This window comes from Passer domesticus, chromosome 7, assembly GCF_036417665.1.
Source record: "Passer domesticus isolate bPasDom1 chromosome 7, bPasDom1.hap1, whole genome shotgun sequence".
NCBI classification, from domain to species: domain Eukaryota; kingdom Metazoa; phylum Chordata; class Aves; order Passeriformes; family Passeridae; genus Passer; species Passer domesticus.
Genome location: NC_087480.1, coordinates 51317591 through 51330626, shown reverse-complemented (window position 1 = coordinate 51330626; position 13036 = coordinate 51317591). Strand labels below are relative to the sequence as shown.

At 38.8% G+C, this 13036-nt stretch overlaps 1 protein-coding gene across 6 annotated transcripts in view; it reads left to right on the top strand.

Moving 5' to 3' along the window:
- The window catches only part of ST6GALNAC3 (ST6 N-acetylgalactosaminide alpha-2,6-sialyltransferase 3), a 235656-nt gene that overhangs the window by 208170 nt on the left and 14450 nt on the right, over positions 1–13036 (top strand). The window contains exon 4 of one of the 6 annotated variants that reach the window (XM_064428588.1): positions 12553–12717. The exons of the other annotated variants lie outside the window; for them this stretch is intronic. Within the exon in view, the coding sequence (XP_064284658.1) occupies positions 12553–12706 (154 nt within the window). The 3' untranslated portion in view covers positions 12707–12717. The remainder of the gene's footprint in view (positions 1–12552; positions 12718–13036) is intronic. 6 annotated transcript variants of the gene reach the window in all.

Sequence of the window (13036 nt, the reverse complement as noted above, 5' to 3'; positions counted from 1 at the left end):
GATGAAGGTTTTTCTTTGCATACAAAAACCAAGCATACATCCCACTTAGTTATGAGATTTGGGGACAGAAGCAGACAGGGATTTTCACTTTTTAGATGGACCTCCATTTGCTTTGCCACCACAATTGCACATTGCTGTCACATTGCCCACCCATAAGGGAGCCTTTCAAGAACTGCTAGGACAAATTCCATATCAGTACCCATGTTGCCAATGCCTGTGTATGCCCTGTGGGATATCCCATAACTTGTCTCTGTAACCTGTATTTGCCAAACATGTTGCCTTGCTGTTGTCCTGTAGTTTATGGTGCACTGTCAGTGCAATTGATTGAGAATTAGATTTATCTTCTGTCGATTTGCAGCTTACTCTGGGCTTGATGCTGTGAGTCTGGAGACAGTGAGTGTACAGCTGTGTTATCCATGAGTAGGCCATTTGGATATCTGACACAGCTTCCATGTGCTTCAGTTAGTAAGTCAGAATCACAGAATGACAGAATATTCTGAGTTGGGAGGGACTCTTAGCATGAGTGTCCCATACAGGGATCAAAGCCACAACCTTGGCATTACCAGCACCATGCTCTAACCAACCAGTGCCTGCTGCTTGCACAGGTATGTGAACAGTTTAATAATTCTGTTTGCAGAAAGTACAAAGCCCAAAAGGTTGTTGTTTATTTTGAAGCACTCCAAAATGTGAAGAAACATAATAATTCAACTTTGTGCAAATTCTAATTCTTATTTCTTGGGCAGTTGAAGCCCACTATCTCAGATTCATTCAGATATAAGCAAAATGCAGTTTAATGTCAGACCAAAAACCAAAAGAGTTCACAAAGAACATAAATAATTTTACTTAATTTTTATGGAATTTTGATAAAAATTAACTTGGATTGAAGCTTTTTCTTTTCTTACAAAGAAGAGGAAAGAAAAAAAATACTAAATTCTAGAACATGCCTCTTCAACCTGCTGCTACCGAATGAAAATCCATCTTAATGTAAGCTTCCACCTAACCACTTCACCAAATATCTTTTCTGCCTCTTTTCATTATTATTTTTGAAGAAAGCCAAGTACCTAAGGCAAAGTACTGAGAAGCTCACAGCATTATTTGCTTAGGGAGGAGTGCTTTACTAGTGGTCTTGTCTCAGGTTGGCACTAGTCTGTTGCATTGTATATTTGAATTGTGAGGGTTTATGGCACGGTTCGGGTAAATAACACTGTCATGCCAGGTAAAAGATACAAAGAGGTGAATTGAATTATTTAATCATAGCTGAATCTGCTACTCAGGCTCCTGGAGTGGCAAAGAAATTACCATTACAACGATGATCTTTGTACCTGAATACCAGGCATGCTTCAATCCAGGCTGGAAAATATGTGATTCCAATAATTGTCTTTATAGGCACAGGGCCAATTTGAAGCTATTTACTTGTGCATAATCACAAGATCAGATATTTTGCTCTCTCCTGGTGGGTTTATTTTTTCCGATCTCCTATGAATAGAAATTCTAGGAAGCTGCTTTACCAGGGCTCACAAATGCACACTCCTGGAGGGCCAAGATTCACGTTCCTGGCTGCACTGCTTTAAGACACAGCCACCTCCTGGCTATGCTGCCCCTGCTGTTGTGCTCCCAGGGCCCAGCAGTTGGTCTAGTCTGGTTATTTTGCTCAGAGCAGGTTAGAGACCTGCACTGTGTGCTCCAGAACTGTGTGGGATCAAGCACTTCCAGCTGTTTGGTGTTGACAAACAGCTGGAGCAGTAACATCCTGTGCCCCCAGCTCGTCTCAGGCAGGGTCTGACGGCTGCTGAGCTGGCCAGGGATGGTACAGGAGCTCGGCAGAGATGGAGCTAAGCTGCACAGAGCTGGCTTTGGCCACCCCAGGTTCAGCATTTCTGCTTGTTGATGATAATATTTGTCCTTACATACCTTTCATAAAACTATGAGGGCTTGTTTATGTGCAGCATCAAACTGCTTTAAAAGAAACATGTTGCCAATGTAGATTTCACCTCTGGATTGCAGTGTGTTTTCCCATGGTTAATTTTCATGCATTCATGCAATTCAGAATCACATTTCATATGATTTATGCACTGGCAAACTAAGTTATCAAGAGGAGATAATCTTATATTTGTAATGCCTTCATCCCAGAGTCTATTCTTAAAGGGTAACTCCAGAAATCAGTAAGAAAGACAGTTTTAAAAAATGTTCCAGGGAGAAATGAGGTTTGAGTTATGTGCTCATTTGCTGTGGTATTTGAGGACTGAGGGAGATGATATCTAGCATCTTTTCAAGCACTGCTCTATGCATAATACTTCCACTCCAGTTGCTTGTTTTCTCTTGGCTGCCTCTGTAAACTCTGTTTAAATGTTATGGAGTCTACATTGTATTTTACAAGTCAAAGGTGGGCAACTCATTCCACAGTGGGGGGAAAAAAACATGATTTCAAACTAATCCTTTGCCTGCACTCAGAGAAATCAAATAAAAATACAAAGGTAAAAAAGAACAAAGCTTCTGTCAAGTTCAGAGAAGTGACAGCTCCCTGGTTGAAGAGCAGCTCTCTGGTAATAGTTGTACAAGTAAATGGCAAACTTGAATTATCTCAATTGAAGATGTTCTCTATTCTCCCTCCACACCTGTATTGTTATTTTCAAGCTTTTGCACAATTGCTGAAATCTATAAAATAGTTTAATTTATATTCCTTCCCCCACAAGTACATTTTTATTTCTTATATCCTCTTAGGAACAAACTGAAGGAAAACAAAGTCATGGTGTCACCACTAAAATCATCCAACATTTACCAAGTGTGATCTTCAAATGTATAAACTGGTGTAGCTCTGCTGCTTTGCCCTGTGAGGGTGAGGAATTCTGATGGATGTGAGTGCAGTGTGTGCCTGTAAATCAGTGGGTGTAATCTGTGTGTGTTACATGCACATGCAGAGGCAGTGCATGACAAAGTGTGTAATAATGAATACTGCACAACGGAGGACGATTCTACACAGCATAAAGATAAAGGATAATGACATTGCTCTCAAATAACAAACCCCTGAGCAATGCTGGCAAACCTACGAGGGGACGTAAGACATCTTCATTGTTTCATATGGTAATAATCTGTGCATGCACGTGGTTTTCATAATGATCCATGGATATGGAATATTATATCAGCAGTTCAAGAAGAAACCACCTGTTTATACTGAATAATTTCCATATGGATGGTTTAGAGTTGTGCGTTTTCTTGCTTTGCTTTTCTGAGATCTGCAATTTTTAATACTGGCTTCTTATCACAAACTTGCAGCCATACAACCTGATCTCATCAGATCAAACAAGTTAAATGTAGTCTGATCTGGTCAATACTTAGGTGAGCAGTTTCCAAGGTAATTCAAGATTGCATTGGGAAAGTGCTCCATAGCAGCATTCCTCTCTTGCCAGCATTGAACAAGAATCTCCCATATTTTTGGGGAGTTCACTTGATACATGGTTCTTCATCCTCATCCTAAATTATCCTCTACCATTGCCATGTGCAAGTGCCTGCATTTGTCAGTATGCATGTGTTCTACTAAAAGCCTTTTGTGATTAAAGGTACTACATAAGCAATAGTGCCAGCTCAGATTTTATATTTATTTTATATTTTATATTTTATGGTTTATATTTTATATTTATTTTACATGTTATATTAGTTTTGTGCAGCCCTAGTTTAGTAAAACCCAACAAAATGTTATTTTTAAAAGACCATTTAGGTCAGCCTTTGACTGAAGAGTACAGAGCACTGTTTCCTTGTCAAAAATACTTGTGCAGAATCACAAGAGCTGCCATTACACCTGTCAAAAGGAGAAGATAAAGCATCATTTCTGTTATCATCTGTGAGATAAACAAGAATTATCATATTTGGGATCTTTTTATTTCTTCATAAGATATGGTTTAATTGACTTACTGGACTTGAGGGAGTGCTGGACCTGAACATTGCATCTTGATGTTTCTGTTTGCTTTCCCTCTAGGCCAGTTGACATGACACATTTTTATATTTGTGTAACACCTACAGTTCTGCCTCTCCTGGAGACAATGTAAGGGATATCTATGAATGATAACTGTGTATTATAATAGCTAAGAGCTATGATGAAGAATACCAACTCACTTGTTCTCATCAAGCTATAAGATAGCATCAGCACAAAATGTAACTAGAGGCTATCAAACCTATTGCCAGGAGAAAATGCAGATTAAATACAAATAAATGCACAGTACAAATGAAAGCTCTGAGTAGGGTTATATAATGAAAAAGAGGGAGCCCAATAAGCTTCTTTACTGTTTAATTCCATACTCCAAAGACAAATATTACAGCTAAGTTTTCAAGGAACAAAAAGTTGTGCTATTTATTCTATATTTTTTTCCCTGAATAAATAGCAAAGCCATGGAACAATTTCCTTAACTGAATGCACAGAAGAGGACCTGCACTAAAGAGTGGTCTGATCATAATTGTAAGCATGTAATCACAATTTATTTTCTTGCTGTAAGACTATCATGATCCACCATTGTGAAGGAAAACCACACCAGAAGTGAATTATGTTCTCTGCTATTAGTTTGGGGATTCAGTCCATATAGTGTGTCAAAATGCTGGTGCCTATGCTCTGAGAACTTCAGTGAATATATCTGTTTAGAGCAAACAGTAAAATGAAGTTAGGAGTCAATCATTCCTAAATCTCATGTATTTATATATAAAGCTGGGTGTGTACACTACTAGAAAGAACAAAGAAATGAAAACTCTCTTTGTTGGTGGTGTTTCTTTCAGTTTGGAAAAAGAAATATTCTCCTCAATATTCTGAATACTTTGTAATATGCACTTTTGCATTATTTCCTTCTTCTGGTCCTATATGAGGATGTTCATTTCCAAAACCTTTAAAGCATAGACAAGTTTGATTATGACTTTTAAAATCGGATTTAGGTAAGGAAGTCCAATTTATACAGGCTTGGAGAGGTTTTGTTAATACCAAGCATATCTGACTATGCCTGTCTTTGTACCTTTGCTGGATTTCACATTGCCTAATATAATGTTCGTCATGGTTTTAATTTGTCCTCAGAATGGATCTCTTTTATGTCTGCTATTTACCATCCTTGCCAGAGTCACTGAGCACAAGAAATACAGTATCTACAAGATGCAGAAACTGCTTTCTTCCTTGCACTCATGTAATATGTAATGGATGGTTTTAAGAAAGGATCTTTACTCTGTGCTTTACCTATTCATGTGTAGGATTTTGATTTCATTTGAAATGAAAGGCGTAAACCTCAGGTCTGAAAACTAATGGAATTTCTGCATTTACCTGCTGATCCATAGCCTTTAGGTTAGATTGTGTGTCAGCCAGCAGTCGGCTTGTTGAATGAAGCAATACTTTAAAACTAAAATGAAAAGATTTCTGTTATATGTAGCCTGACACCAGATATGAAGGCAGATTTCTGCTGGCTTATTATTGGAAATATTTTGCAGTGTGTGTCTGATAAGCGAGACTGAACAAGCCCTAGGAAGTAGACTTAATCAGATAATGCTGACTTGCAGACCAGAAAAAAAGAGAAATGTATTTTCCTAAGTGCTGTGCCTTCACTTGACAAGACTGAGGACAAAATGGTTGGTGTAATGGCAAAAGGCACTCAGAGAACAGAGAGTAAACCTGCTGCTTCCTGGGGGTGCCTGTTGTGTCTAAGCCTTTTTTCTTGTGTACCTTCATTGTCTGTGTCACAGAAGGTTTACATCTCAGTGCTTGAGTGCATTAGCACTCTGGAGATAGCTCCTCATCTTTCAGTGAGTCCAGGTATTTTTTTGGAACTTCAGAGGAGTTCAAAATAGACTTATGAGAGGGTCCCCCTGAAGGATTGAGTGCTGTGTTCTGCTCAGACTCTCAGTGCTGCAAATCCTTCCTGGAAATACACTTGAACACTGAGGATATGCACAGGAGAAGCAAATTTCAATATGGTTACAGGACCTTCATGGTGTTGCAGCATGGAGGACAAAGGAGGGTCTTGTGGTAATTCTTGGAAGGAGTTCCCAAAGAACTGAAGCAGAAAGATTCCGTCATGCCTAGGTATGAAGTGGTCACTACCACAGTTTGATAGTTAACACAAAAAGTTATTTAATACAACTTCAGATTCTTTTATGTCTTCAGATTGCATGTAGATAATAATTATATCAAAGGCAAACATAGTGCTGCATTAATATTGCATGACAAATGTGCCTACTTTTATTTGTTGACCTGAAGACATTAAGAAAAAAAATTGGTGGAAGATCCTCTTTATTCTAAGGGTTTTTTAAAAACAGATCAGCTCTTGGTTTTGTCCCTTAAATGTCGCTGCTCAGGGAAAAATGAATTTAATTGCATAAAACCTACTCTGCAATGATTTTTCCAGGGAAAAGATTAAAGTTTTAAATGGATTGAGTGCCCCTGTAAGTGTATTCACATTCATACGTGTCTGGACTGAACATGCCATCTGTGGCTTCTGCTTTATTTTTTCTTACTGTATATTTGGAATTCAAAATAATGTTTAGTTTATGAGGAAAAAAAATCAATAAATCATTTAAGTTGTCCTACACTTTGTATACCTAACTGTAATTAGTATAATGTCTTTGTTGGCAAGGACTTATCAGGCACATAGCATGAAGAGGCAAAGAAAGAGCTTTATAAAGAATTATGTTGTTTTGTAAAGCTAATTGTGACACTATCTCTGTTTTGTGTGTGATTGAACTCTTAATTTTTAATGTGGTATTCCTTCCAATAGTGTAGCTCCTACTGTTACCTGAGGTTCTCTGTAATGTAATCGCAGAACAGATTTTAGTCAGTTCTAGATTTTACAGTTTGGTGCCAAAAGGATGTAGTCTAGACTTGAGTCAGCCAAATGGTGGCAAGCGAGTTGCAGTTTCTATTTGTAATGGATTAACTTGTTTTAATGTTTGTTATGCAAATATTGTAGATAAGAATTTAATTAACTGTGAAGTCTTGAACTTTGGTGCCAGGGGAGCAGCCACAGGCTCCTCTGATGGGTCTGTCACATGTGTGGCCTTCAAGGAGCTGCTTGCCTGCACCATTCCATGGTAACATTGCCAGATCTTAACTAGCTGATACTGAGAACTGCTGAAAAGATGATGTTACTAAGAGCAGTATAATGTGGAAGAGAAATCAGAGAATTTGTTTATAAATCTAAGGACCACTGTCCCACTTCATGAATCCCACTTCACTCGGGTTCACTGTGAATATCGTATTTCTGGTGCTAGCTGAAGTCCTCACCATTCCTGATACCTAGGCATTAGTTTAGACTGACAGTGAGCTGCCTAGATGATTGGTATGATGATTCTTGTGTTTATTATTCTCAAAAAGCTGGATTGCAAAAGACTTAGAAAATTAACTAATTTACTACTTCAGTTGATAGCAGAGAAGCCATAAAAATTCTGGTTTCGAGCATTTAACTGCCATTCTAATAAGTATGGAGATTTTTCTCAAAGCTTCCACTTGTATTATTAACCTCCTGCAGACTATTCAATGAATATTGGAATAATATATTCTGAAATTGTCCAGTGCTGAGGAAACTGTTCAGTGGCATAGTAGGAAATCAGCTGTGACCCCTAGTTCCTCTTCCTATGAGCTTCTCTGTGGCATTCTCCTGCTTTTCTGAACTGTTTGCTCTACCATGCTTTTTCTAAAGGCTGCCATCTGAGAGAAGAACTTGGGCCATTCTTGGTTCTGCCCAAGTGTGTTTGCCTACAGTCAAGGTGTTGCCTCCAGTGTTGGTATTTGAACCAGTGGCTGCAGGCATCTGGCCTTCAGAAGACCCTGCTGAATAAGTGTAGTGACTTTGGGGGAACAGAAGGGGAACGACAAAAGCTAATCCTGGGTGTCCTCAGGATTTGGGTGATATTTTAAGTGAGGCTTTAATTAGACTTCAACCTCTTCTGCCCACAATGTGCATGAGCAAAATATGCCTTTCAGAAAGCTACCTGCTATGTAAGCCAAGCAGTGCAGGAGTTAGGGGAAGTTTCAGTAGCTCAGATGTGAGGATTATTTGGTTCTTTCTTGGTATTTGGACAGAGGTGAGTTAATTAAGAAAGCAGTGAAAGACTTGATCCATTTCAGTGGAATATAGATAGTAAGCAAGACCCTAATATTGATACTAAACCTTAATGTAATACCTATATATGTGCGTGTGCTTCATTAAAATGTATGTCAAAAAAGAAAAAAGGAAAGAGAAATATTTTGTTCCTTTTATTCTTTAAGGAAAAGTTAATCTGGAGAAAGTTACAGTAGTAAAAGGGAAGGCAACATCTGTGTTAATTAGCAGTTAATCTTCAAAGCTTGACTGATGGGTTACTTTATGGCCTCTTGCAATTGAATTAAAATTCAGACCCACACAAGTTCTATTTTTACCTCCTTTTTCCATATCAGAATAATTTGTCTGGATTTAAGACTTCATTTTTGCTAAAAATATTGATGTTCCATAATCTAAAGTGAACTTTTCATTTGCTGGCTCTGTGATGTGATGCAGTGCTAGGGGTAAGGACAGGTACATTCTCCAAAGAATCTGTTTGTCCTCTTGGGTATTTGACTGTTCAGCTCTTTGGTTCAAAAACTGCTGTGTGTGTACAGTGCCTTGCACAGTGAGGATTCACAGTGCTACTGTAATGTAAATAATCAGTTAGTAATTTAGCAACAAATTAGGAATGAATTTTAAAATACTTGGAAGCACTCTTCTGAATACCAGAGCTGGAGGAAGGCGAGTTGTTCATAGAGGAATGTGCACTGATGAAGGTCTAATCTGTGGAGTTTGAGGTCTCTTTTTCCAGTGAATATTATCTGTTCAGAAATAAAACATACACTTTTATTATGTCAGTACTCAGATAAATGTGAAATGTGTGGAGAACAATGTAACATCGCCTTCTCTTCCATAACAATATCAAAGAGGTAGTGCTTGAACTATCACAATGACTGCAGATTGTGGAAAATTTAAAAGGGTATCAGCTGATGTACATCAGTGTGGGTTCTGTCAGCTGAGTATCTGGTCCAGTGTTCTGCCCTCTTAAATGAACAGAGTTAGGGTACAATCCCATGCCAGCTATTCTTTAATTCTCACCGTAGCAATAAAACAAAATATCTTTATAAAAGCCTCTGCTCACATCTCAGTGTCATAGAAATACAATGTACACCTTTACAAAGTTGTAACAGATTTTCGATTTAAACATAAAAAAGACCCAACCTAAAAGAAAATGTTTTTATGAAAAATTTAAGCTCTTTTCAGACAAGGTTAGATGAACTCCTTTCAGTATCTTGTATTGAGATGGTAAGAGCTAATCAAGAAATTTCTTCTGTATTCACCTACAATACATTTCACTAAAATATGCAGCTAGGAGTAGTGAGTGCCCTTTAATACCAAAAGAAAGGGGTGGGAAAACCTCCTTAATTAAATCTCTTCAGGGATCCTGGATTAACTGCAGCTCTGTTTAGTTTATATCCTCCCTGTAGAAAAATGTGCAGACCCAAGACAGCAAATATTGATTTAAATGGAGATGCAGGGAAAAGGCCCTGTTGTCTTTTTTCTTCCACTTGGCACAGTTTTTAGTTTTGATTCATTTTTGGTTACAAAGGATGAAAATCTAAATCCTTCTTTACTCCCTTTCACGCTGTGTGAAAATATTGAACCAGGACTCAGCAAACTGGATGTAGCTACTGGTGAAGAGAAGAGCACATAAAGCTGCCCTACAGACACCTGTGGCACCAGCCCTGAAACCTGTGCCAGGGTTTCAGCTGTCACTCCCTTTGTCATAGCCACCAGGGATTGCAGTCAGTGTTCAGCCTGGCATAGTCCAGTAAGAGGTGGGGAACAGAGGGACAGGGTTACACCATGGTGCCACCAGGGAAGTTTTGGCATCACCCCCCATTTGCTTCAACCGCTGTGAGCATAAGTAATTGTCCTGTGGAGCAAGTGCTCTGCTGCCATTGACCAGAGGAGCTGCATTTCCTGATAGTCTTCCTAAGCATGGAATTAATTTTACTCAGCTGATTTTTGAAGAGAAAAATGGCTGTGTAAAGATGCCAACAGCTTGGCCTGCAAGCCTGCTTATGTGAATTTAGTTTTCCTTCATTCTAAATGTAATTGTATGTTTGTAATGGGTAAAATTTCTGTGCATCCTGTCCTGATTTAAACATACATTTGATCATCAACAAAATCCAAGTGCAAATGGACATGTGTGGAGCCATGCACTTCTGTTTTGCACAGTGCAGCTGCAGCAGGTCAAGGTTGTTTGTGATTGTGCATAAACTGCTCGACCTCAGGGGAAAAGTGCAACCCAGGCACTCACAAAAAGGCATCTTCTGCTGATGACTTGAGTGCAGGCTATAGCATGGGCTGTGGCTCCAACCACAGCCTGTACTTAAGAAAGGGAAATAAAGAACCTTGACTCGAGAGAAGTCAAGAAAATACGTATTTCTGGAAACAGAAGGATTAGGGAAGAGAGTGGGGAAGGAAAAGAGTTTGAAATTGGGATTTACTGTTCTGTAAACAGTTTGCACCAAGACCACAGTTCTTACCTGAAGACACAGTGCAATCTGTAGAAGCCCAGTAGCTGTAAGAAGTTTATCTACCAATTCATGTTCTCTACAGGGGATGCCAATCATCTTGAAGAGATTAGCACAGGTTTGAGAATGCATGAGAATCACCTTAAAATACATGTGCAATATATAGGCTGGAGGGCAGAGTTTACAATTATAATTCTTTAGTCTTGTTTCTCTTCTGTGTGCTTTGCACCAACCTGGACCTCTATGATCACCCTTGATAAACAGGAATTCTTCTTTTCTTCTTCGAGCTCAGCAGCAGAGGTGTCTGAAGGAGCCCTCTCTGCCTGGGTGAAGTAATTTCCTTGTCTCGTTGCCTGAGTTCAAAACTGAACTGAGATGCATCAAAGTCAGGTCAAGGAATCAGAAATAAGGAAACTACAAAGCTTGGAGAGCAGAAGTCAATTTTCTCAGGCTGCTGCCTTGTTTTTTTTCCTCTTTGTTTCAGGTTTCCATGAGTGTATTGAATAGACAAAGAAAGGAGATAAATTAGAAAAATGTACACAACACAAAGATTGGAAATAAATCCATAAATTAAATACCCAAGCAGATGCCTCAGCTATTTTTGTACTTGTAGTAACAGACTAGTCCTTATTTCTAGCATTGAATTTGCCTGTCTTGCCCAAAATAATAAGTGAATAGTAAGTCACATAGTTTTGGTGTTTTTTTAATTAGATGCAGTTAAATGCAAAGCCATCGTTTCTCTGCTCCTTTTTGTGATCATTCATAAGTATTCTTCTTGTCTTTTTTTCAATGTCATTTTGACATGGGGTTTATTAATTGTTACATCTCTTTTAAAATCACATTGTGGGGAGAGATTCTTGTGGGCCAGTTTGTGACCTAGGAGTAGCCTTTACTGCAAGTTTATAGCAAACTCAACTGAAATGGACTCTTGTCTCTGTGTTTCATTGGTGCAGTATTAATATAAACAGAAAGGAAATATTTCTGGAGATTAATTGAACAGTATGACACCCAACTGCAGTTTATTTTCAGGATTCACAGTAGGGATGATCTACCAAGAGTTTGGGCTGGCTGGAGTGCATCACTTCTCCATACCCAGGTACATCTTCTGGGCACAGTCACTGCCTGAATCTGGAATGTGGTCTGTGCTGTTCATAATGCATTCCACTTGTTTGAGCTTTGCATAAAACTATACATGATGGCTAATAAAGCATCTGTCCATGTAGAAATGTTTGACTTTTCAGAATGACCTGAAGGATGTGTGAGACAGTCTGCTCACGGCTAGAGGGGCACGGCTGTTCATTATTAGATGTCCTGCACCATTATGGAATACAAAGCAAACGCGGGTGTACACTCACACACACCCACACACACGCACAAAAGAATGAATAATTATGATAAATGGTTGCCTAACAGGTATCTTTATAATGCAGAAATAGCAACCATTTTTACCAGCTAAAATCAATTCTCTGTGCTTGTGTCTTCTTTGCTCTTCTTGTGCTCTTTTTTCTTTAGAAAGTATGTAATGAAATAATTAGCAACAAAGTACCATGTCTTAGAAGAAAACAGAAATAAATCCAGACTAGGGTGATATTCTTCAGGATTTAGAATTTTGCCCTTCTCCTGTACCAAAGGTACTTCCTTTACTCCTCTCAAAAAACAGCTCTCTGGCAAGAGAAATGTGTGTGCTCCTCAGGGGAGAGGTGAGAGCCTTGCTGTTCTCTCAGAGGTGGGTGCATTTTTCTGCCAACTCATTCCAATCTGTCATTTAGAAACTTACATCTGATGTGAAGAGAAAGGCATAGACCAAAACTGTGACTTGGGGAATGTGGGTGTTTAATTTGGCAAAGCAGAAGAGTTTTACAGCAGCTGTACTCAGAGATGCTTCCTCAGGGGAAAAATACGTTAAAGAAAAAAAAGAAAGGTCTCAGTCAGCATAAGTACAATGGAGACATTAATTTGGTTAGTATAGAACTAAGCAGTGGCTCACCAGTATGCACTGGCAGATAAATTTCCTGTATTTTTGGTTGTAGGGAAATACACAGTGATTCAGCAATGCAAAAACACAGAGAAACCCAGGGAGAAGAAGAGGTGATTGTCATTAACAAGGGAGTGCAGAGGGGACTTGTACCTTCTCCCCTCATTCCCAAGGACCTGTCACAGATGAGGCTGACACAGGGCAGGTGACAGAGTGCCAGGTAAAACCAGAGTACCCTGACCCCTCCCAGAGGATTTATGTTCTCTTGATGCACCACAGATACAAATATGTACCAGAGACAATTCTACCTCAACATAGTCTAAGTTAATTCTGACATACTTTTGAAAGTATTTCTGTTTATTTTGAATCATTTTAATAAACCTTTTTGTTGGAAGGGCATCTCACATTATAAAGCCTTTACTCTGTGTATTATAGGTCTCTTTGTTTGGACCAATACTCTTATTTATACTTATTTATTAATCAAGAGGCCTGACAAGCTGCTGCAAATAAAGCTGCTGCTGATTCAGTAGTTTGGTAGG